The sequence below is a fragment of the Podarcis erhardii genome (assembly GCF_964252035.2).
Source record: "Podarcis erhardii genome assembly, chromosome: 8".
NCBI classification, from domain to species: domain Eukaryota; kingdom Metazoa; phylum Chordata; class Lepidosauria; order Squamata; family Lacertidae; genus Podarcis; species Podarcis erhardii.
Window position 1 is genome coordinate 70,343,153 of NC_138499.1, and position 24,286 is coordinate 70,367,438.

The 24,286-nt window shown below is 43.5% G+C and overlaps 1 protein-coding gene across 1 annotated transcript in view; it reads right to left on the reverse strand.

Moving 5' to 3' along the window:
• The window catches only part of CDH6 (cadherin 6), a 168,228-nt gene that overhangs the window by 37,798 nt on the left and 106,144 nt on the right, over window positions 1–24,286 (reverse strand). The window contains exons 3-6 of the mRNA XM_081873029.1: window positions 9,416–9,710; window positions 6,336–6,455; window positions 3,765–3,932; window positions 885–1,072 (exon numbers count right to left, since the gene is read on the reverse strand). Of these exons, the coding sequence (XP_081729155.1) occupies window positions 885–1,072; window positions 3,765–3,932; window positions 6,336–6,455; window positions 9,416–9,710 (771 nt within the window). The remainder of the gene's footprint in view (window positions 1–884; window positions 1,073–3,764; window positions 3,933–6,335; window positions 6,456–9,415; window positions 9,711–24,286) is intronic.

Consider the following 24,286-nt stretch of genomic DNA (forward strand, 5'->3'; position numbering starts at 1 on the left):
AGCATCAATCTAGTGACCACGATTGGCATCATTATTTAAAAGCCCGCAACCAACACATAATTAATCAAATGCCCAGTCACAATATTCCTCATGCTCTAGTGTGACCAAGAAACAAGACATAGGATGGGTTGACTCAGACAGGAGCAAACGTGGTCCTTATTAGCTGGTGCTATACAGGGCAAGAAGCAGGTTCTGCTCAAACTCAAAGGATGCACCGCTTTATTTCTTCTCATATAAGTGAACGGCATTTTGCTAGCCCACCCAACCATGTTTAGCATCTAAATAGAGTTATATTTTGCATTATCTCATAGTGGTGATACACACTGGGCTGCAGCATGAAGAAGAAGAGCCAGTATTGTGTAGTGGTTAAGAGCAGTGAACTTGTAATCTGGTGAACCGGGTTTGATTCCCCGCTCCTCCACATGCAGCTGCTGGGTGACCTTGGGCCAGTCACACTTCTTTGAAAGTCTCTCAGCCCCACTCACCTCACAGAGTGTTTGTTGTGGGGGAGAAAGGGAAAGGAGAATGTTAGCCACTTTGAGACTCCTTTGGGTAGTGATAAAGCAGGATATCAAATGCAAACTTAAGCTTAAGAAGCTTCTAGACACAGGCTGAAAGAAGTCTGCAGGATCTATAGCTTGTGATGAGTCAGAGTTGAGAAGGGAGGTGTCGGGGGGGGGGGACGGCAGCCTGTGTGCCTGGGCTGCCCAGGGCCACTTGATCCGATCTGGACAGTCATGCGAAAGTGTGAGATATTTCCTCTGAAGCTATTTCCCCACCCTTTGCAGAGCACTGACAAGGGTGTTAACAACTATGTGTGGGAGACAAAACGCATGTGACAAAAGCATGCTGAAAGCCAGAAGGAAACATCTGAGAACATGCACCTTTTTCACTGTTACGATGCCTTCCTGCGTCGCCTTGTCTGTGACGACGCCAAACATTTCTAAGCCGTCCCCTTCGATGATGCTGTATTCCATCTCTGCATTTTGACCCACATCAGCGTCAGTAGCCTTTATCCTGCCAACCGGCGAATCGAGAGGTGCAGACTCATGGATTTTGAACTGGTAGACACCTAGAGATAAAGGGAAACTTTAGCCAGACAATCACAGCTATTGGGGCATTTCCCCCAAAATCTCCAGTCACATGGAGGTTTTCTTCCTACATCTATTCTCTACCAGCATCCACACCAGTAAATTGACTCCTAGGTTGCTGCCACTCCAAGTTGCTTGCAGGACTTTCTACTTTCTCATAGAGCCATCCTGTTGTATTCCTGATTCAAAGGAGAGTCTAAGTGATACAAAGGGCAAGTGCTTAACCATTCTATTTGTTCTGGCATCAGACTTAACCTATGCACCCTTCAGCTGCAAAGTCTGCACACCGGAATGGTTTCCCTCTGGCTTTTGCCATGTAAACACCTTATGGCTCAAGGTTCCTCTTTCCTTGTGCTGATTTAAAGGCGCTGGGGTCGTGGCGCTTCGTCAAACGGGGGGAAATGATGGTAGGGAAGAGGAATCCATTTCCCTGCACCTGTACGGCAGCCTGCAGGTGAAGGGAATGGCTAGCTTGCATGACAGTCCCACACATGATTAGAGTACAGAACTGCAATCATATCCATAAGGCTGAGAGCGGGTCTTGCTGTCTGGGACCTCCATTCACACTGCCCTGGTTTGCATCCCAGGTAGGTTACTTTGGTGCAGCAGTTTGACTTGACCCCTGGAGATGCACTCCATTGTCTCTCGAGACAGATGGATGTCAAACAACAACTGCAGCTATCAACTCAGCACAGAGAAGGTGATGCAGGGAGCCAATAGTATCTTATCTAGCCCCATGAAGTGACTGACTCTGACCTTGGCTCCTCAGATAGCTCACAGTAACAACAGGTTGCTCTATCTGTAGAATATCGAACCCTGCGGGCCTACCTGCCAAACCATTCACTTGCCTGACAGGCTGAGAACTGTGTGGAACCTAGCAGGGATAAGTGCTTTAAAGAAGCCCAGTATCTTGTTCAAATCAGGTCTGCTTTATTCTACCGCAAACCCCTACAAGGCATTTTTCTCTTTCCCTGCCCCTTGAACTGATTTCAACAAGTCCTCCCTTCACAATGCATGCAGGGCTGTTTTCGCCAAATGGATTATGGCAAACCAAAAGCATCCATACGTCAAATACAGTGAATAAGGAAACAGCAAACCACCATTGTGCAATGTGACATAGCGACACAAGACGACGCACAGCCAAAGCCCTTCATGTTAACTTGCTGCACTGCAAATGACCCAAATATATTGTCTCGGGGACCTTTTGGTCATTGTGCTTCTGCATCATTGTCTCAGAGCATGTGAGATGCCCTTGGCCAGAGATGTGTAATTCTCTTTGGGCCATGGAGCCGAGTCTCAAATTATGGCCTACTCATGTCAACAGAAGTTTCCTACTGTCCATACCCGCAGGCTGACGTTTGCCCTATATTATGAGTTATTCTTCAGTTGGGGGAATGCCTCCCTCAACATCTTCAAATATACTTTTTTATCTAGAATTATTTTCCTTGGAGAGAAAAGTATTTGGTGCAGTTCTCTTTGCTAATGCCGTTTCAGAATGCATCAAAATCTTGTGGCTAGTTGAAAACTAGTATGTCAGTAAAGGTAAAGGGACCACTGACAATTAAGTCCAGTCGCAAATGACTCTGGGGTTGCGGCGCTCATCTCGCTTTACTGGCCGAGGGAGCCGGCGTTTATCTGCAGACAGCTTCTGGGTCATGTGGCCAGCATGACTAAGCCACTTCTGGCAAACCAGAGCAGCACATGGAAACACTGTTTACCTTTGGAGCGGTACCTATTTATCTACTTGCACTGAGTGCTTTCGAACTGCTAGGTTGGAAGGAGCTGGGACCAAACAATGGGAGCTCACCCCGTCGTGGGGATTCGAACCGTGAACTTTCAATCGGCAAGCCAAGCAGCATAGTGGTTTAACCCACAGCGCCACTCACATCCCATATGTCAGTAGCCTAGCCTTATTTCTAATGTTCAGGGTTTGCCCAGGCAGGGAAGTTTTCTGAAATGATTGGTGGTTTCCATGGTACTTGGCAAAACAGTAGCCTTTGAGCCCAGGATTAGACAAACTGACAAGCACTGAATCATACTAAATATCACAAAGGCTGCTTAACCAATGAAAGAATGTAGCCAAAAACAACCAGTAGCTATGTACTATAATGTACTCAATGTAAGAACTGGGCTAAATTCCCCTAATTAAATTGATTTCAGTGTACAGTGGTACCTTGGTACTCGAACGGCTTGGCTCCCAAACAAATCGGCTCCCGAACACCGCAAACCAAGAAGCAAGTGCTGCGGTTTGCTAACATTTTTCAGAAGCCAAAGGTCCAACACGGCTTCCGCTTGAGTGCAGGAAGCTCCTGCAGCCAATTGGAAGCCGCACGTTGGTTTTCGAACTGTTTCAGGAGTTGAATGGATTCCCGGAATGGTTTAAGTTCGAGAACCAAGGTACCACTGTACTTTCTTTTGACTCTTTGAAATAGGACATTACAATACCATAGACAGAGCTGAAGATGAATCCGAGAAATAATTGTCAATAGTAGTGAGGCTGGGTGCTTTCCAAAAGCTTTCACGGATTTGCGACCAAAAGGTATAACCCCCTCCCCTCAATAACACCCATCTCTTCTAATTTTAAAGATTCCAGGCTTGCTGTGTATCTTTGCATCCCCATCACTGGACTGCAGAACTGAGGTAGATAAAGCAGAATGATTAAAACTTCCATACTCTGGGGAAAACGAGGTGGGTTGTCATTGACATCAGTCAATGTGATGTTCACCGTGGTGGTTCCTGACAATCCGCCCATCTGGCCTCCCATGTCTTTTGCCTGGATGACCACTTGGTACTGCTCTCGGTTTTCTCGATCCATGTTCAGCAAAGCTGTTTTGATGATGCCTGGGAATGAGAAAATTTAGGACACCATTGAAGGTCACTGACTTTTCCTGTAAAAGCTTAAGTTAGAGTGCCAGAGTGCCGCACGCATGTCCGATGCTGACTGCGCTGCTGGAAGATGGTGCAACCAGCTTTGATGATTTGGGGAGGGACCCGAGTGGAAACAGGCTTAGCCAGGTCCGTCTCCAAATTCCTACTTGCAGTCTGGTCTCTGATTGGCCAATGTAAGTTCAAAAGAGGTAGGGGAGTCCTGTCACTCCCTGCTGCTGGCCGGAGCTTATGATACTGGCCAACTGAGTGGGAAGTTTTTGTGTCCACCCCCACCCCACGCTCCCCAGCTTGCCCACGGCTGGACCAGGTTGCAACTGCCGCTGCTGTCACGAATGGCAAGTGATCCTTAGTGTTATTTTAAATCGTTTGGGTAGTGCACCACATTTTAAAGGTGAGTTATGTTTTATTTGTAGTTTTGTGTCTATGTGTGCATTGAACAGAAAAGCTGCCTAGAACAATTGCAAAAAAAAATACGTAATAAATCTAAACCTCCACTCTGTCCTCTTGGCAACAGTCGCTAGTAACGGTTGCACTTACCTGATGTAAATATTTAAGTGTTGTCAAGTTGCTGCACTCAATTATAGCCTTGTCAAATTGTATCTGGTTCTGTTGCTTGTGTGACTTGCACAATATGGAAAAGAGCTTCAAGCTATTTGCATATACTGCTGTTTGATGCAGTTCTTTCATCAACCTATTAACCCCATGCTAAAGCATTTCATGAAGCTAAAAGGGAGCATAACTTTTTTCCTCCATTGCTTTTTCTCCTGCATCTTTATGTGCGTGTGTTTTCTTCCACCCATTTCTTATTTGAAATTTTTATTTTGACAAACGGGGTGAAAGCAAGCCTTCATTAAAGACATAGTACTACAACATTAAATTGAAAGGAAATCCATGGGGAAAATAGCAAGTCCCCAAGCATTCTTTCTATATATTTAGAGGTAGAAACAGTATTGGGAGGAGGGGAAAAAAAGAAGTTGAACAGAGGGGTAAAATATCAGTGTCATTCTATTTGGCTTTTTAAAATGTAGGATGCCTTTGCAAACTGCCCATCTGTTTATAAAAATTGGGCTGCTTAAAAAATATGTTACACTCTAGTGTGGCCAAGGAACAATGGGGCTATGCAGATAGAACCATACATTAAAATATGTGCATGAACAGATGGGTGCTTTGAAGTCCCAACATTGAGGTTTCAAAGCATGTATCAGGGGCAAGGTGCCGATAGAAGCAATCTCCCCCTCCACTTCCTTTCAGATGTTGAAACAAAACACCTGGACCAAGCAGGATTGATGTGCCTTCACATCAGCCAGGGCAAATTAACTTTGAGTAGCATTTTAAAATATCCCCAAAAACAGCTGGTTGTTGGGTGCTTTGGAAGCTGCTCAGGTGGGCTTTGACAAAGGTGTAACCCTCACTCTGTCAAACTGAAACTGAACTGTCCCCCCAAATTGCAGACAAGTAAGTTTACTGCTAACTTTGTAGTTGTAAAATTTACAAAAATGAAAGCTTGCATAAAATAAGAGAGAGAAAATTCCCTGTCCAGATATTATTATTATTATTATTATTATTATTATTATTATTATTATTATTATTATTCACAAGTCCGCAGCATCTCTCTGTCTACCACACTTTCTCCTTCCACTTCAAAGCTGAGCTGGCTTTCACGTCAGTTTCCTGTATGAGCCACAGAGTTATAAAAACGATACCTCCAATGTTTTTTTGAAGGACCTGTGATTAAGCAGTATTCATCTCCTTCATAGTCTTATTTTCCTTTCTGCTGACAGATGGAAGAACCTCTGGCCATTGAGCTCATTGTATGTATCTTGCTGTGCTTTCGGAAGCTGCCTTAATCTCTCTCCTCCTCCCCCCGCCATGGTAGTATCCATGATGAAAATTGAAGCAGGGTGATCTTTATTCTGGATTAGTTAATCCAGAACACTTTCATCTATGGCTCTGCCAATTGCTTTCCTGCAGCCTTTAGCACATTACCCCTGATGGATGGTTGCCCTTAAGAGACAAAAAGATTGTCCCCTCTCCATTTTTATTCATGAAACCCAAACGACTAAGCTGAGCACTGCTTTTGATGCAGACATCCTAAACATTCCTAGTATTTGTTTGTTTTAAATGGACTGGGGGGGAAAGGACTTTCCATCCAGGCTCCGTTCTGTTTTTGTTAGGTTAAGATATTAAAATAATGTGTCATATTTACAGATCTATCACTCTACCGGGCCTCTCAAAGTCTGCACTGAGTCAAATAGAATTTCCTTGAAGAATTTACCAAATAGGTCCTAGCTTGACTTAACACGTCGTTTTAAATTATGGAGGTTGTCAGAGAATGACAGATTAAGGTCTCCTGACCTGACTCAGACTCGACGGAAAAATATGGCTGCCCCTGGAGAATGCTGTAGACAACTCGAGCGCTGTTCCCATACGTAGGGTCGTCGGCATCAGTTGCTGTGACTTGCACGACAAATGTACCTGCAATGATAAAAAAATAGAAAAATATTTGCTGTTCTGCCAAAGGACATCACTTTAAATTGTCGCTCTTGCTTCTAGCCAGCCGCATAAACTTAGTACCTGCAGATTCCAACAGAGGTGCCATTTCAGGAGTTTTCTCCAGAGGTGGAAATGGGACTCACGATCATGGGTGTGTGGGTGTTTGAGATTCACAGTGAGTTTTGAAGGACTGCTCTTGAATGCAATATCATTTGTTGCAGCTACCTTTTTTTGCATACCTTGTACAGTAACCAGAGATACAGGTGTTCTTGAGAGATGTGCTGTTGGATGGCATTGCCCAGCTGGCTTCCCAATGCTGCGTGTCACTGCTGGTTGCCAAGAAGGAGATGGGGAGAGGCAACGCAGCTAGGAGCTCACTGTAGTTGTGGCTGCTACTGCCTCCAGCATGGTCCTGATCAAAATTTCCTCCCTTTGCAAATAGGTGTGTCTGATGTGGTGGGAGGTTCTGCTAGGGATCATGATGAGGGCAAATACTTGCATCATTTCCTCCCACATCACTGTCCTGGTTTGGCAATGAATGTTGACACCGTCTATTTGTGAAGGAACGTCCAATTATGCAAGGACAATCTACGTGGCAAACAGCTAATTCAATTTGACCCCGGGGCACCAACTAGGGAGGGAAGGGATGGTTCTCACCTCCATGTTTCAGGCCAGAAGCATATATCTGTAAATGGGGTGAATACTTGGTAGATATTGAACCTGGCAATTTACTGTGGCATGCATGCAAGAGGGGAGGTAGCAATTTGCAATAGACTTCTCATTCCCCAATTGTTTTGATTGCATACACATCCAGGGAACAATCCTTTCCACTACACATCAGGGGTGGCTAACACTGTCACAGTGGACTTCTCCAAAGCACAAAAGTGGGTGTGAGGAGAGCTGCCTACCCATAGAATAGTCCTTCAGCTATTCTACAGTATTTACACATTATTAAATTTCATTAAAGCATTTTTTAAAGGATGATTTTTAAGAGGGATCACAAAAACCTTTTGCATCACAGCACACTTCCAACAAGAGCAGTCAAATGCTTATTTTTTTAAAGGCAAAATTTGGGAAGGAGTCTTGGGGAGCACAAAAAAACCTTTGGCCATCCCTGCACCACATAGGGGAGATATAACAAGCAACCAGTTTCTCACATGGTTGCACGTGGTAGTTAAATCACTTGGCAAATTATCACTTGTTTTCTCTCCGTTCTCACACTTTCCATACCAGTGAGGGCGTATTTTCACATGGTCTATCAGGAATACAGTGGTACCTCGGGTTACATACGCTTCAGGTTACAGACTCCACTAACCCAGAAATAGTGCTTTAGGTTAAAAACTTTGCTTCAGGATGAGAACAGAAATCATGTTCTGGCAGCGCGGCGGCAGCAGAAGGCCCCATTAACTAAAGTGGTGCTTCAGGTTAAGAAGAAGAAGAAGAGTTTGGATTTGATATCCCGCCTTTCACTCCCCTTCAGGCATCTCAAAGCGGCTAACATTCTCCTTTCCCTTCCTCTCCCACAACAAACACTCTGTGAGGTGAGTGGGGCTGAGAGACTTTAAAGAAGTGTGACTGGCCCAAGGTCACCCAGCAGCTGCATGTGGAGGAGCGGGGAAGCGAACCCGGTTCACCAGATTACGAGACTATCGCTCTTAACCACTACACCACACTGGCACACAGTTTCAGTTAAGAACAGACCTCCGGAACGATACCACTGTATAGAATAAATAGATGTGTGCCCATTTTGACAAAGGAGGAAGCAGTCATATGGATTGAGCCTAGGTAGAGATGCTTTGAGGTTTGGATTTTTGTGAATGTGATATTAGTTGATCCACACTTCACAGATAAATGTGCTGATTAGAACATAATCATCCTTTGGATATCACACACCTACAAGTTTTGCAATACCGATACTGAAAGGCATTAATAGGCACATTTTAGGATAAAATACACTTAGAAATGTGTACATGGAGATAACATTATAGCAAGATACATATTGAAATGCAGTGCTTTGGTGGATTGAAAATAGAATCCATAGCCTAATGCAGAAATGGAACATAATGGACCTCTGAATGAACATATGCTTAACAGACACGGACTAGAAATAGACTATACCTGACCATACTTTAGTGTAGCATCCACAAGTCTGGACTTGTCCCTTGACCAGTAGGTGAAAACTGATCTCTGCATTGTTGGGCACAATTCAAAGTGTTGGTTTTATATATACAGTGGACCCTCCGGATATGAACTTAATTCGTTCCGGGGGTCCGTACGCACCCCGAAAGGTCTGCAACATGAGGAAGCGCTTCTGTGCACACGCACAGTGCGATAAAGTGCTTCTGCGCATGAGGCGAAACACGGAAGTATACACTTCCAGGTTTGCTGTGTTTGCAACTCGAAAGTTACATTACCAATGGGTCCACTGTAAAGGCTTACACACCTCAGGAGCCCAGTGCCACATGGAATTACCTGCTCCCTTGTGAACCTACACAGACCCTGACATCATCATTGCAGGTCCTCCTCCAAGTACTCTGTTGCTGGAAGTCCCGGGGGGCGGGGTTCAACAAGAGAAAGGATATTTTTAGTGGTTTTCCCTCCCTCCTTTATGCTCAAAAGGAAACCATCAAAAACCCCAGACAATAACTTTCCTCTTCTCTCAGGCATTTGATTCTTAATTTTCTCTGGTTACTGTACTTTCGTTGGTTAATGTAACAGTGATCAGGCCAATGTCGTTAGGGTGTAGTGGGGTTTCGAGAAGCATATATGATTACATTCTTGCTTGTTGTTTCTTGGTTTTTTAATTGTTTTAATTGCATGCAATTTCTTTTCTTTTTTCCTATAAGCTGCCCTGAGACTTTCCTGGTATAAAAGTGCTGAAACAAATGATAATGTTAATACTAATAGCAATAGTTATAATAATAGACTGATATGACACCTACCTACATCAGACATTTCTGGGACGCTGGCATTGTAAGTGTCCTTTGTAAACAGTGGCTCGTTGTCGTTGATGTCATGGATCTTAATGATGAACTCTGACTCTGGCTCCACTGGCTTTCCAGTATTTTTGTTGATAGCTTGAGCACGGAGAATGTAGACAGGCTTCTCTTCCCTGTCCAGTCTCCTTGTGGCCTGTATATCTCCAGTCTTCTCGTTGATAATGAAGAGGTCTCCGGCTCCATCTCCTGAAAGGATGTATTTAAGGGTAGAGTCTCCTTTATCCTGGTCAGAATGAAGCTGTAACAGAAATAACAATTTTAAGCAAAGGGGCAAATAATGGGGAATCCATTTCCGAGGCTGAATCTCCGTCACTGTGAATCACGCTTAACCACTCTTTGCTGGCTAGAACATCTCAGTGAGTTTGTTTAGTGCACTGCTCTTCTCAATCCTGTCCCATCAAAAGCTATTTCCAGCTAGCCAAATTGCAAGTTTTTTTTTAAAGATACTGTTTTAAAAAGAGAACGTAGCATATTGTGATGAACCTTGACTATATTATTAGCCCTGCTTGCTAAGGTCTGACCACCTTGTTTTTGCTAGCATCATTTTAAATAAGGGCAAATCTCCATTCTGGAAGCCAGCAAACCTAGCCTGTCATTGGGCCAAACCAGATGTGACCTTAAATGTAGCTTTTCATTTGTTGTCTAGGTGACCTGTGCACAGAACCAAGTAAAGGCCAAACTAGATGTGACATAAACGGCAGGATTCATTTAATGAGCCCTGCTGGCAGAAGACCAGTGCAAGGACTTCCACTTGCACAATGGAATCAGGAGTGATGGTCAGGAGAATTCCCAGAACAGCACACAAGGGGAGGGGAGGGAGGTCAAAAGCTCAGTAGTTGAATCCTTGCATTTAACATGCAGGCTTTCAAAAATGCAAATAACATTGAGGGGTGGGTGTCGGTGTCTTTGTGTGAGTGATAACCAGGATCACTGCAGGCATGAAGAAGTAACCCTTTCCTCCCTTGCTGTTGTCCTGAGGAAAATCCCTCCTCTGATGCTGATATTTGCAATCAGTGCCAGTGGAAAGATTTCCTCCTAATACAAGCATCAGCTAAAAAAAAAAAAAGTATTCTTAGGCCCACAGGAAGGGAAGAAAGGGTTAAATTCCTCCTCCATGCCTATACCAATACGGTTATTTATCAGATCCCCCGGGTTTGCATTTTCAAAACTCTCACTTGTGAAATATAAAAAGGCACTTACTTATATTATTAAAATCGTTTTCTTTTCTTTTCTGTTTAATGGTCTTTCCCCCAAATGCATATGCTTCTCATGGGGGACACTGTACGGAACACAACGTTTGCATCTCCCTTGTGTTTGCGTAATGCCATTCTGTGCTATATGAAGCAGTGAAATTCAATAAAAAGCGGGAGTCTCAAAGATCATGCACTGTACTGCTTTTGTTTTTGGTAATCATGCAAAGCAAGAAGTGTGCCATATCTGAAAGGACACTTCTCTCCCAACCCCAACCATCTGCCGAGAGAGTTAATGCAAGTTGAGAGGGTGATCCTAACTCACTTAGCATATGGAGAAAAGTTAGAAACCCTCATATGGTTGGTGAGCAAGAGAAGCCCCACCCTCACCAAAGACCGTGGGAGCAACAGGGTCCTTACTGGGATGTGTGTGTGTGTGTGACATACGATACAAAAGTGATGAATATATATGTCAGGGAACTGCCATCAGTGCCGGAGGGAGAGAGCGAAATCCAGAGGGATTCCAGAGAGCGTCCCGGGATTGGGAGAGGCAGCCCATCTTCTGGGGAAGAGAATCAGCGTAGCACCAGTGGAGAAGGTGGGCAGATGGGGGAAGCGGCGAGGTGGTCCCATGACTCCTTGCCGGGGACCAGTGGTGAGAGTAGAGGTCCTCCGCTGCCTACGCCCTCCTTGCGCAGAAGGCTTTCGCGCAGAGAGAGTCGGAGGAGACTAGGCGTCAAAGAGCTTCTTTGCTGGAAGAAGTTTAAGAAACGCCCACTGACGGATTCTGCCAGCGATTGAGACAGCCACGGCTGAGTGGCTGTCCAGACAGAAAAGGTTCACTCAGGCAACCCAGCCAGGTGTTTGCACTGGCTTAAGCATGAGCAACCCCTAGAACCATCACAATATATATGGAAATTGTGGTAATTGTCAGGAGCTCATCCTACACTCGAGTAGGACCCTGGCAGAGACACATGCCCAACCAGCATGTTCTCTCCCTCCTGGTCGATCATTCAGGAGCTTCAAAAGCTTTCTTCAGCCCGAACATCACTGCGACTGATGCCAACAGACACTGGCACACTTAGGGATCCGCAGTCTTCGCAGTTGCGTAACAGACCTCAGCAACGCAGCATTTTGGCTAATCTACTTTATTTACATATAAACACACATGGAGCACTGCAACATGGCTCCCTCTCTCTCTAGCGTCAAACAGCAAAGAGAAAAAGAACAAAGGACAATAGTCCAGCTTCACGGAACACAGTAACACAAACATCCTGTCTCCGTCACTTCCCACTCTGTGGAGTCAAAACATACACCATGTGATAGACAACAATCCCATGACTGCAATCATGGAGCAGGAATTCTAACAGTAATATATGTGCATGTGGCTATACACAGTTGATTTTCATATTGTATTTATCTGTTTATTTGGATTTATGTACTGTACTGCTGCCCGCTCTTTGACCGTAATAAAGACTGATTAATTGATATACCGTGCTGCCTTTTTGCACAAGCCACAGGCAGTTTATAGCCAAATCAAACAAGAGAAAAACAGAGCATAAAATCCATAAAATAACACAACTTCTAAATACGCAACACAGCAACTAGTGGCAGCAGCAGCAAACTAAACAATGTGTCCAGTTGGGGTTATCCTCCAAACACTTGCTTAAAAAAGATCTGATTAAACCAAACTGCCTAAAATTACACAGAGGTGAGGCCAGATGTGCCTCAGTAGGGAGGGAGTTCCACATATGAAGAGCCACTACTGAAAAGGCCCTTCTCTAGGCATCCACACTTCATCCTATGTAGGGACCACCAAGCTGGCTTTCATTCACTGATCTTAAGACGCAGACAGGCCAGTATGGAAGACTGCAGATATTTGAGTCCCAGGCCATTAAGGGCTTTAGATACCAAAGAAAGCAGCTTCAATTAGGCCTGGAGAACAATCATCAACTAGTACAGCTTTTTTAAAAATAGGAGCAATATCTTTGCAGCCTGATGACCCTACTGGCACCCTGACTTCTGCATTTGCACTAGTTTATATTTACAGTCTCTCTTCAAAAGGGCATTACAGTACTCCACAAAGAGGGCATTACATTAGTCCAACTTGGAGAAGAAGAAGAAGAAGAAGAAGAAGAAGAGTTTGGATTTGATATCCTGCTTTATCACTACCCGAAGGAGTCTCAAAGCGGCTAACGTTCTCCTTTCCCTTCCTCCCCCACAACAAACACTCTGTGAGGTGAGTGAGGCTGAGAGACTTCAGAGAAGTGTGACTAGCCCAAGGTCACCCAGCAGCTGCATGCAGAGGAGGGAGATGCGAACCCGGTTCCCCAGATTACGAATCTACCTCTCTTAACCACTACACCACACTGGCCACACTGAAGGAGCATGAATAACCATAGCTATTCTAATCCTTTCCCAGAAATGGCTATAGTTGGCATTCCTGACAAAGACAGGCATAGGTGGTCCTACTCACTGAGGCCACCTGAACCTCGAGTGACAAAGATGGTTCCAGCAGCACCCGAAAACCAGGCACCTGCTCCTGGGAGCTCTGTCAAGAACTGGATGTTCTCCCAATTCCAGGACATGGGGATGGCCCGCCCACAACACCTCTGTTTTGACTGGATTTAACCTTAATGTATTGCCCTACATCCAGTCAATTACCACCCCTAGACAGTAGAAACATCTCCAGGACCTCTTGGTATCAAAGGAACAGAGCTCAGTTCCATCAGGGTACTAATGACATTTCTCTCCAAATCCCCTGATGGCTGATACCAGAGGCTTCATGCAGGTGACCAATAGCTTGGGCTACCAGATCAAACCCTGTGGGACCGTGTTGGACAGCTCCCGCAGGGCTGAGCAGAGGTCACCCAATGCTACTCTCTGGCTCCATCACTGGAGATAGGAGCAGAACTACCGCAAATCAATGCCTCCAAGTCCCAACTCAGTCAGGAAAATACCATGGTCAGTTAAAACATTCTCCCTGTCCCTCTCCTGACAATGGAGTGGTCATTAGTCAGGACAGCCAATGCTGTTTCTGCTCCCAAAACTGGATGGAAGCTGGATTTAAATGGACATTCATCTGAGCATGCTTGAAGTGGCCACACAACCACCTTCTTAAGCGCCTTGGACTAGTGATTGGACAATAGTATCCAATAGTTCTAGTGCTTTTTTTTAAAGGGGGGGGGTAAACATGAGGCGACAGTACTTATATCTCAATAAAAGTGTTGTGGGTGCCAACACATAATGGCTGCCATGGGCCGTACCATGACAAGAACAATGTTTCTTCCAGGCCCAGGGAAGTCATCTTAAGAAGAGAACGCACCACCTCCTCTTTCAAGGACAGCTGAAGCACTTTCTCCTAAAATGAGGCATCAACTAATCCCTGGATCCACTTGGCCATTCCCTCTGAATTGAGGGTCAAGGGTCAAGAAGGCGTGTGGTAGGACGCAGCTTCTCCTGACCCTCAAGTTGAAGTAATTAAAAATGATTCAGGTATCTATGTGAACAGCAACTTTGCACACAAAAGGGTGGTTCTTCTGTTATAAATCTCTTTTCCCCCTTAACACATTCCATTTTAAACATCAAGTCTATAATTTAGAGTAAACCCCCAGAAGGATTAAAAACAAAAACAATATGTATTCCTCTTGTCAAGGATGTTTGCAACTTTAGCTTGTGGGGGTCGCCAAAAGGATTTATTTCTCTGCTTGCATTTGTCCTTGAATCTGTGCTGTGTTGTTGCTGCTTCTGTTGTTGTTCAAACAAAGACTATTTTAACCCCCCCTTTTCATTCCAGTACAGGATGCACCTTGACCTATTTGACGTGTTAACATAATAGCATAAAAGAATTTCTGAAACAAAAGATGAAAAGATTGAGGAGGAAAACATGCTCAGTTGTCATTTGAACACTCACTCGGTCTTCTTCAAATAGCTTAACAGTTTGTTCTGTTCCATTAAAACCAGCAAGAGATGGAGTGGGGGGGGGGTCAGGGAAGGACCTCAACAGCCACAATATTCAATTTTAACCCTTTAAGGCAGGGTTAGAATTTAATTGAAATAAATCCACATCTAACTCAAAGCAACAGCGCTACACTCCACCTTCATTTATTCTTGCCATACCTAACTTGCAGAAATTGGAGGTCCACCTTCTTTTCCCAGAAAGGACAACACAGTCTATTGTTGACTCAGCAGCCTAATATCTGCTGTGTTTGTAATGGGGATTGGGGTTGCTTGTGCGTAAGGTGCAAACTGCTCCAAGCTGAGTAGTTTGGTTAAAACTTTCCCCTGGCTGGACAGCCTGTACTCCGTGGCTGTCTCAATCACTGGCAGAATCTGTCAGTGGGCGTTTCCTGAATTTCTTCCAACATAAAAGTTCTTTTACACCAAGTCTCCGCCTAGCTTCCCTGCGCGGAAGCTTTCTGCGCAGTGGGTGTCCCAAGCGGAGGTCCTGTGCTCTCCCCGCTGGTCCCGCTGGAACAGTCCCGGAGCCCTCCCTCCGAAGCTCCCTCAGCCTCCTCTTTCTCCCTGGCTATTTCCTTCCCCAGCGGAAGCTCCCCCTCTCTCCTTGCTGGTTCCCTCGCCAGCGTCATTGGGGAGCCTTACCTTCACCCTTGGCTCCGATGGCAGTTCCCTGACAGTGTTGATATTGCTCATCATCTGGATCCTATGCAGGGCCAGACCAGAGGTAAAGCAGTTTGGGCATTAGCTGAGTGCCCCAGGGCTAAAAAGGGCCTCTCACTGGCAGTGTTCAAAACTCCCATTCTTCCAGGGACATTTTGTGACAGGGAATTTCATGAGTGCGAGCAGCTTCTGAGCTCTGGATGCAGTACTGCAGCTAAGATTTCCAATTAAAACTGCAAAGTGGATGGAAAGGAGGTTCTTTTTCTGCCTCCTCACTTCCAGCTACTCTCTGAAGACTGGAAAAGAGACCCTCTTAAGAATATCAAGGGGGTGGGCAGGGGAAGGACTAGACCAGAGGTCGGCAAGGTTTACCTCACCTGGGCCGGTTCACTCCAGTGGAGATCCCTCTGTGGGACAGATAGCGTGTGTGTGTGAGCGTGTGTGCCTGCAATTTCCGGGATCTGCATCTGCACAGATGCAATTTCCGGCGTCTGAACAGATGTGATTTCCAGCACCAAGGAAGCAAGTCCCTGCACCACACTGTGCCAGTTTAGTGCAGTGCGCAGGGACTCATTGAGCTGGTGGCTCGGTTCGGGGGTGGCTTGTGGGCCCTGTGAGCCTCTTGTGGTCCATGGGCCTTAGGTTGCCTACCCCTGGACTATACCATGTGAAAAATAAACATAACATTTTAGCTGCAGTTCATTCATTTTCAACTTTGTATTCTTGCTACAAAAAGTGTGCCTAGACATTCCGTTGTTGCACCTATAACCTAGGTTTAAGGCGCCATTTAGCTCCTAGCTTTCATATCTCAGTTTCTAACACTGCTCACTGGTCCGACCTTCCTTACCACCAGACATGGCTGGAAGTGTGTGGACAATGACTGGGTCTCCCCTGCCAGTTTGCTCCACTGAGCTCTGATAAAAGGCCAATAGAGATCCTTCTTTTCATATTGGCTCAGAAAATGCCTGCATTGCAGCTGCAGTTTACTGCTGCAGCCAGAAAAGCCTTTTAAACTAAGTTTTAAAAATATATATTTAAAACACTGTAAGTTAAAACAGTCTTTCTAGTTGCCATAGCAAACACTGGCAGTGGCGCTCTGAAGAAGGAGTCCTCTTGGCCCTTCTTGAAGTGTGCAGAGGTGTTGAGAAGCTTCCACCGACTGCAGTGACAAATAATGCATATTTTTAAACAAGTTAAGATTCAGTTCCTTATTATGAGCCTGCACTTTACTATTCTCTCTTATGTATGGGAGGGGAAATATTTCAAGCCTTCATTCAGTGAAGCAAGCATCTTTAGATTATGGATTATTACTGTATTCCCAAATCTGAATATCATGTGAATTGCAACTTGACAGGGGGGAAAGGCAGAAAGTGCTGTGTCTAATGTTTGTTAATAAAAAAGAGAGAACAAAATGGCGTAGTCTTTACAGTAAATTAATTTGCTTAACTCCCTGAGTTTAATGAGGAGTCCCTTGTGAAATAATACACTTAAGAGGGAAAGCAAGACAGAAGATGAACCACAAATAAAAGCAGGTTAAGTGTTGCAGTAGACACAGTTTTACTAATTTCACTTGAATACCATTGTTAAGTTTAATCATCTGACTCACTTGTAATGATTAATCATCTGACTCACTTGTAATGAAACAGAATAATGCTATGTAGGTATACTTGGAATTAAGTTCTACTGAGTTCAGTGGGAATTACTCACAGGACAATATGCACAGGATTGAGGTCTTAGAAAGGAAGAAAAAATGAATAGATGGAGGCAGGTTTAGCAGTCAGAATGGGGCAACAATACTTTTCAGTGTTGGCTCTGAGAGGGAAGGAATATGTGGGTTTCATCTCAGGCAAATTATTTGGGCTTGCTCAGGCAAAACGTCTTGAGCCAGCACAGGGAACAATCCTATTGTTGTGTGTGATCAGGACATGATGCAGCTCAAATAATAACTCTTCCATACACCACCATAAGAATCCCCTCCCCCTCCATGCCAACCTTACATTTGAAACTCTCTCCAGTCTAAAATGATCCCCAGGTGAGACACATCTTTGGCATCCCGCTTTGCTTGCTAAGAATGACACAAGGACACGCACACAAGGACACAACAAAACATTCTTGAAAGGGAGAGGAAAATGGAGTTCTAAGGAGGTTTCGCAAAGGTCCAGGAAAATCTAGGAGGTTAGCAACAAATGAATCCACGTACGGAATACCTGAAACATTTTACTTCAAAAAGTCCCTTTTCCCTTTTGTTCAGTGACAACAAAACCAGCAAACTGAACATTGTGTTAGTGTGAGTTTGATAATTGCTAATCTCATTTTGCTGGTTTATTTTTATGGTTTAAAACTGACAGCGTATCAGAGACACAATAGTAATTAAAGGAAGTTAATAGAGTACTGGCAATGAGCCATAATATATATTAGCAATTATTTTGTGTGTTTTTCGAAAAATAATGAGTAACATAATTTAGTGTACTTAAAATGCACCTACTTTGTTCATTCCTTTTTTATTTAAAAAAAACCCTCTTATATACGAACCGTTGTAATTATACATTATTTCAATTCTCTGCATGATGCAGGAAATACAGAACTAGAAAGCACCCAAGAACAGAAGACTTCCAGTGAAGGAAAGCTTATTTTTATGGTAGTCTCACAACCACTCACAGACAATGGGCAATAAAGCAGCAAAGTTTCCCACACAATTGCAAGCTGTGGACATTACCACAATGCCGGCGATGCAGCTCAAGTGACCATGAAACATCTACACTATTCGTTCAGCTCCTGAACAAATCGTGAGCAGTATCCCAAGATGGATAAGCTCATCCCGGCTATGTCCATGAAATTCCTGCTCTGCTCACTTGAAAGCATTCAGCAACCGGAAGCTTTATTACCACCCAAAAGAACTACACGACACCCTGTTTTCTCTATATGGAGCAAGCACTATTGTGCCCTATAAGTTCTGTAGTTTCAGACCTGAGGTGTGATCTTGGATACAGTTAGGTGGTTTAAATCCCGTTGGCTTCCATGGGATTTTAGGAGCCTAACAATGTGCAGGATTACCTTTAACTGCAACTGGCAATTTGCAGTCTAATTTTATTTAATTTACGATATATGCCCAACAATGCTGGCCACCGATTGCAACAATAAAGGTTTGATTTGATGATATATCTTTCCTCCCTTTCTCCCTTCATTTTTCTTTATTTTCCCCTCCTTAAAGCAAAATAGGATTTGATAAACAACTCTTTTCTACTTTCGGTCTAACATTGACAGCGCTTAGGTCTAATAGCATCACGGGAGTATATCATATGAACTGAATGATTTATTATGGTATTTTAAAAATTAGCTTTCATCTATTGCCACAGTAACACTTTTGTCACAGGATTATACTAGAAGATGTAAAAGACACAGAGCTGTCTGTCCTGTGCCTGTATCCTCCTTTTTCTTCTTACCATCTATCAGAAATACACAATGTGATGTTGACACTTCGCATCACCATCTTCCCTCTCCTGCCTCCCATCACTGGGAATTTTGCACCTCTGATTTCACTTACTTTGGTCCAGAATTAAGAATGTTCTTTTTTGGCATTTCCTCACTAGTTGACTGAGAGCACAGGAGGCTGCATTTTCTTTCTTTGGGTGTATGATACAGATTGCGGGCAGGGAAGTGGGTGGCGCTGTGGGCTAAGCCACAGAGCCTAGGACTTGCCGATCAGAAGGTTTTCGGTTCAAATCCCTGCGACGGGGTAAGCTCCTGTTGCTCGGTCCCTGCTCCTGCTAACCTAGCAGTTCGAAAGCACGTCAAAGTGCAAGTAGATAAATAGGTACCACTCCGGTGGGAAGGTAAACGGCGTTTCCGTGTACTGCTCTGGTTCGCCAGAAGTGGCTTAGTCATGCTGGCCACATGACCCGGAAGCTGTATGCTGGCTCCCTCAGCCAATAAAGCGAGATGAGCACCGCAACGCCAGAGTCGGCCACGACTGGACCTAATGGTCAGGGGTCCCTTTACCTTTACCTTACAGATTGTGGGGGCAAACATGTTTTATCAGCTTCTGCACCCATCTAGGAGTTACTGGGCAGACCATTGGAAACTTTCCAAAAAAAATTTAGCAGCTATGTGCCCAAATTGTTATCTGGGACCCTGGTGAAACCTGTAATATTTGCTGCAGCAAACTTGTTCTTGTAATGCAACTTCTTGCAGAAGAGTGGAACAAACAAATGTTACCTAACACTATGCATTACATTACAACAAATAAACTCAAAATGGCTGTTGTGCCTACTCCATGTACTCACTGACAGCACATTTTGGTTTCTTCTGTCATTGCAGAACCTATATACAACCCATTCGCCATGGGCAGATATCAAACTGGGCCCTCAAATAGATGTCCAAACAAGCCCTCAATGGTCTTGTGAGCGAGTCCAACATATTGGATCCAGCAATGGCCAATGTTCCTGAAATTTGAGCTTGCAGTCAATGAGGGCCACCACAAGCTGGTCACCACCAAATTCTGTTCATGGTGACCAAGAATGGCCAAAGTCACCTCTCCTGAAAATCTGAATAGTGACAACTTCTAGGTGTGAACTTTGTAACAGGGTAGCAAGGGGAAGCCTGTTGTCTTTGTCCATGGAGTTTTCTTGGCAGGGATACTGGAGTGGCTTGCTGGTTCCTCCTCCAGGTGGATCACGTTTGGTCAAAACTCTCCACTATGACCTGTTCATCTTGGGTGCCCTGCTCGGCATAGTTCATAGCTTCTCTGAGTTCTTCAAGCCCCTTTGCCATGGCAAGGCAGTTTTCGAGGTTACCAGCATGAGTCTGACCAAGCTGCGGGGGGCAGTGGAGGACAGGAGTGCCTGGCGTTCTCTGGTCCATGGGGTGACGAAGAGTCGGACACGACTAAACGACTAAACAACAACAACAAAGCAAGGGGAAGCAAGGGTAATGCTAGCAAAGTTCAGTCAATAGAAAGTTGGGAGTTATGGTTGAAATTGGGCACGTGAGGCAAAGGGGGAAACAGGATGTTGTTAAGGTTAGTTAAAACTAATGCAATATGTTATGTACAGTCCAATCTGGAGAAGGAAAATCTAGTGTCATTCAGCTATCCATGGGTGACTGCAGTCTGGAAAATTATAAGGGGAGGCACTAACTCAGGTGTCTGCAAGCATCTTGAAATTGTCATGAACCTATACAGTGTCTGTTACATTTTATAACTTATTTGTGCTTAGGAGATTCGGTGCAGCTGTTTTCTTGTTTCTGCGGTGAACAGATTTGTGATTCACCACTAACAAGATACAGAACATAAGGCAAACTGCTTGAAATACGGAATAGAAGGTGGGCGAGTAGCTGTCAGGTTAAAATACTGGTTTACACAAGGCAGATGCTGGCATCGTTTGCACTGTTACTTTTTCCAAGTAATAAGCTCATTTTGAATCAGAGATTTATAGAGCAACATACAGCCTATTGCTTAGCTAGGAAGCAATTCAACCAGGTATATCATGTTCAGCTCTACACAACAATATTCAGAAAATCTCACAAACTAAAACAAACAAACAGACAGACAGAATTCCACTGCCAATCTATATCTAGTTTTTCTTACAAATTAATATACCATTTTTAAATGTTTCTCAAAGGGGCTGTGTAGATACCAGCAACACTTTCCTTCCATTAATCTCCCTAGCCAGAAATCAATGCTCTTCTTCTAATTTATGAAGCAAAGTTAAAGGGAGGAAGACCAAACACCTCTCTCTATAAGGGTGCTTTCCCACATAGAATGAAATGATTGGGAAGCAATCCACAGACCATCTGCAAAGCTTTACTAAATAGGCCTTACTAATTCACTGGCTGGAAAAGGAAGGCTGCTGGAGGAGGGAAATAAGTCATCTGTAGACATATTGCATAGCAAACCGGGCGCCTACATAGTCAAGATGTAATGATTAAGAGGATAAGGCACAGGTTTCGCTCCTACCCATTGCACAGGCTTAAATAGGTTTTAGTTAAAAAGAAAAAAATAAGTCTACAGTAGAGTACCAATTTCAGTCTAATTTGTATGTGGGCTGTGAGTACAGAAACAGTTGAATAGCACTTAGTCTAACCTAAGACTTAACCAAGATCTTCCAACTAACAAAATAATAATAATAATAATAATAATAATAATAATAATGGGACTATTTTAAAACTATTTTAAAAGTAAATAGTTCACTTATTTTTAAAACCTGTGTGCCCGTACAGATTACTTTTAAGGAATGTCACTGTGATGTCAAGAGAAAGAATTTGACAGAAAAATGAAACACTTGCTTTCAGGGGTTCTTGATACAATTATCCCCTAGTCAGGCTACATTTCAGCCAGCTTCCTGGATGTACACAATCACTGATTAGATAACCTTATAAATAATTATGGCTGAAATCCTCTACCTACTTAAATGTAAGACCTTTTGATCACAGTGGGGCATTTTTCTGAGTAAACGAGAATAGGATTGTGCTGTCAAGCTGCAACCCTAAATACACTCATAAGAAATATATTTTAAAAAATAAAAAAATTTGTCCAGTAGCACCTTAGAGACCAACTAAGTTTGTTCTTGGTATAAGCTTTCGTGTGCATGCACACTTTTTCAGATACACTGAAACAGAAGTCACCAAACCCAAAATTAGTGGGAGGGTGGGGTTTTTCTCAGAAGGGTAGTAGGAGGGTTGAAAGAGAAGTTGCTGAATTACAACTTATCACTAAACTGAAAACTATGGAGATACCTGGTCTTAATAGAGATATTGGATTTCTGTCTCATTACATATGCTAATCAACTGCATACTATCCCTTACTTTTTCCTGTAGGACTAATTGCAGTCGTTAACAGTCATCAACAGGTTTACCATACCCATTGAGTCAACCACCCATCTCCTACTACCCTTCTGAGAAAAATCCAACCCTCTCACTATATATAAGGGTCGGTGACTTCTGTTTCAGTGTATCTGAAGAAGTGTGCATGCACACGAAAGCTTATACCAAGAACAAACTTAGTTGGTCTCTAAGGTGCTACTGGACAATTTTTTAAAAAATAAAATAAAATATATTTCGACTGCGTCAGACCAACACGGCTACCTACCTGAATCTACACTTATTAGAGAATAAGTCTCACTAAGCTCAATGGACTTGCTTCCACAAAAAACATGCATAAGATGACATGGGCCAATGCACCAGCTATGCATGCCATAGGCACAAACCCTTTGCCTTTTGAAAAGGAATAACCATTTGACTTGGACTTACAACATCTTCATGGAATAAATTTGACTTGGACTTACAACATCTACGTGGAATAAAAAGCACTGCAAGCTTTCTTAAATACAGTGGCACCTCAGTTTTCGAATGTAATCCACTCTGGAAGACCGTTAGAGTTCCGAAATGTTTGAAAACCGAGACGCAAAGGGGGGGGGGAGGGAAATAGAGAAAATTAAGATAGAGAAAATTAAGAAAAATAACATATACACTAGGGCGGTTCATAGAAAACTTTTTTTAAAAATGCCTGCTCCAAAGGTCTTATCTTACTACATGAGGGATTATATAGCTATATCTGAAATTTCATGCATATCAGATAATATCTTTACCCTGCTCCACTGAACTGAAATTTCAGCCTTCACGTCATAGGAAAACGGCCAAGTAAACAGCTATTTTCATGGCAGAGGGTCAAGATATTAACTGATATGCATGAAATTTCAGATATAGCTATAGAATCCCTAACGTAGTAAGGTAAGACCTTTGGAGCAGGCATTATTTTAAAAAATGTTTTTTATGAACCGCCCTAATATACACTCAGCAGAAGCCGTTCAACTTCCGAAGTGCATTCAAAAATGGAAGCATTTACTCCTGGGTTTACGGCGTTCAAAAACTGAAACGTTCATCAACAGAGAGGTTCAAAAACTGAGGTACCACTGTACAGCTTTGTTTTTGCAATTCAGTCTTGAATATATCCAACAATAAGGCAATACACCTCCCTTGCCCTCCATCCCTTTATATCTGCCCCTCAAAAACCTCGAAAGGAACCCCACTTGCTTCATAATTTCCCTGGGAAGTAAGCCCATTGTAAGGGGGAAAGGTTGGAAATGAAATGTCCCATGCTGCCCTGTGCGGAAGTCGCAAACGTGCTAAAAAGTCTATAGTACATTCCAGCTGCAGCTGTGAGAAAAGTTGGAATTGCAAGCTAGGCAAGTCTCGTTTCTGAGAAAAGATGGCAAGCTGGGATTAATACGAAAATGATTCTGATGGACGCTGTTGTGCGAAAATAAATTCCACACGGTCACCTCCCATGTTGTCTTCTTGCATAGAAACGGGCTAAGAAATATATAGCCACATGTTCTCTCTTCCACTCGCTGGATTCCCCATGGAACAAATGTGGATCGCTGCCATTTGAAATTCACACACCAATTTCCAAGGCAATACTTTACTGCCCTGGTGGAATTTGCTAACGCAATAACAACAAAAAATAACCCTCAAATGCTGGGCATTATGAATGTTCTGCATTCTACATATATCTGAGAAAGTGGGGAGGAGGGAGAGGAGAGTTTACAAATTATTTTATTACCCGGCATATACACTTCAGTGATCAGGAATAAAAATCCAAACCTCTGCAGACTTGAAAAGCCATAAAAAGCACAAAAGTCATTTTCTTCGAGGAAACAGAAAAATGTTCCCATTATTGAAAAATTAGCATCACAACAGAACAATCTTACAGTCTGTGCAAGCAAGATTAAGGACTAGAGGGTCGGGGAGGGGCACACATTTTTATTATTATTTTGCTTATATCCTGCTCCATCTCAAATTATCACTGATTATTTGTCCATTTACAACCAACTCACAGAGAGTTCAAAGATATTTTGGCTTTCCTGTTTGACAGAGTATAAAATAAAAGTAATTGAATAATGCTATTGCTAACGTCTACGAGCTGCATTCAAGAGGGCTGTTTTTCTATTACTTGCTGACCTGCAAACTGCCGGTTTTGCGATTCATAGTTTATATTAGTTTATGATTA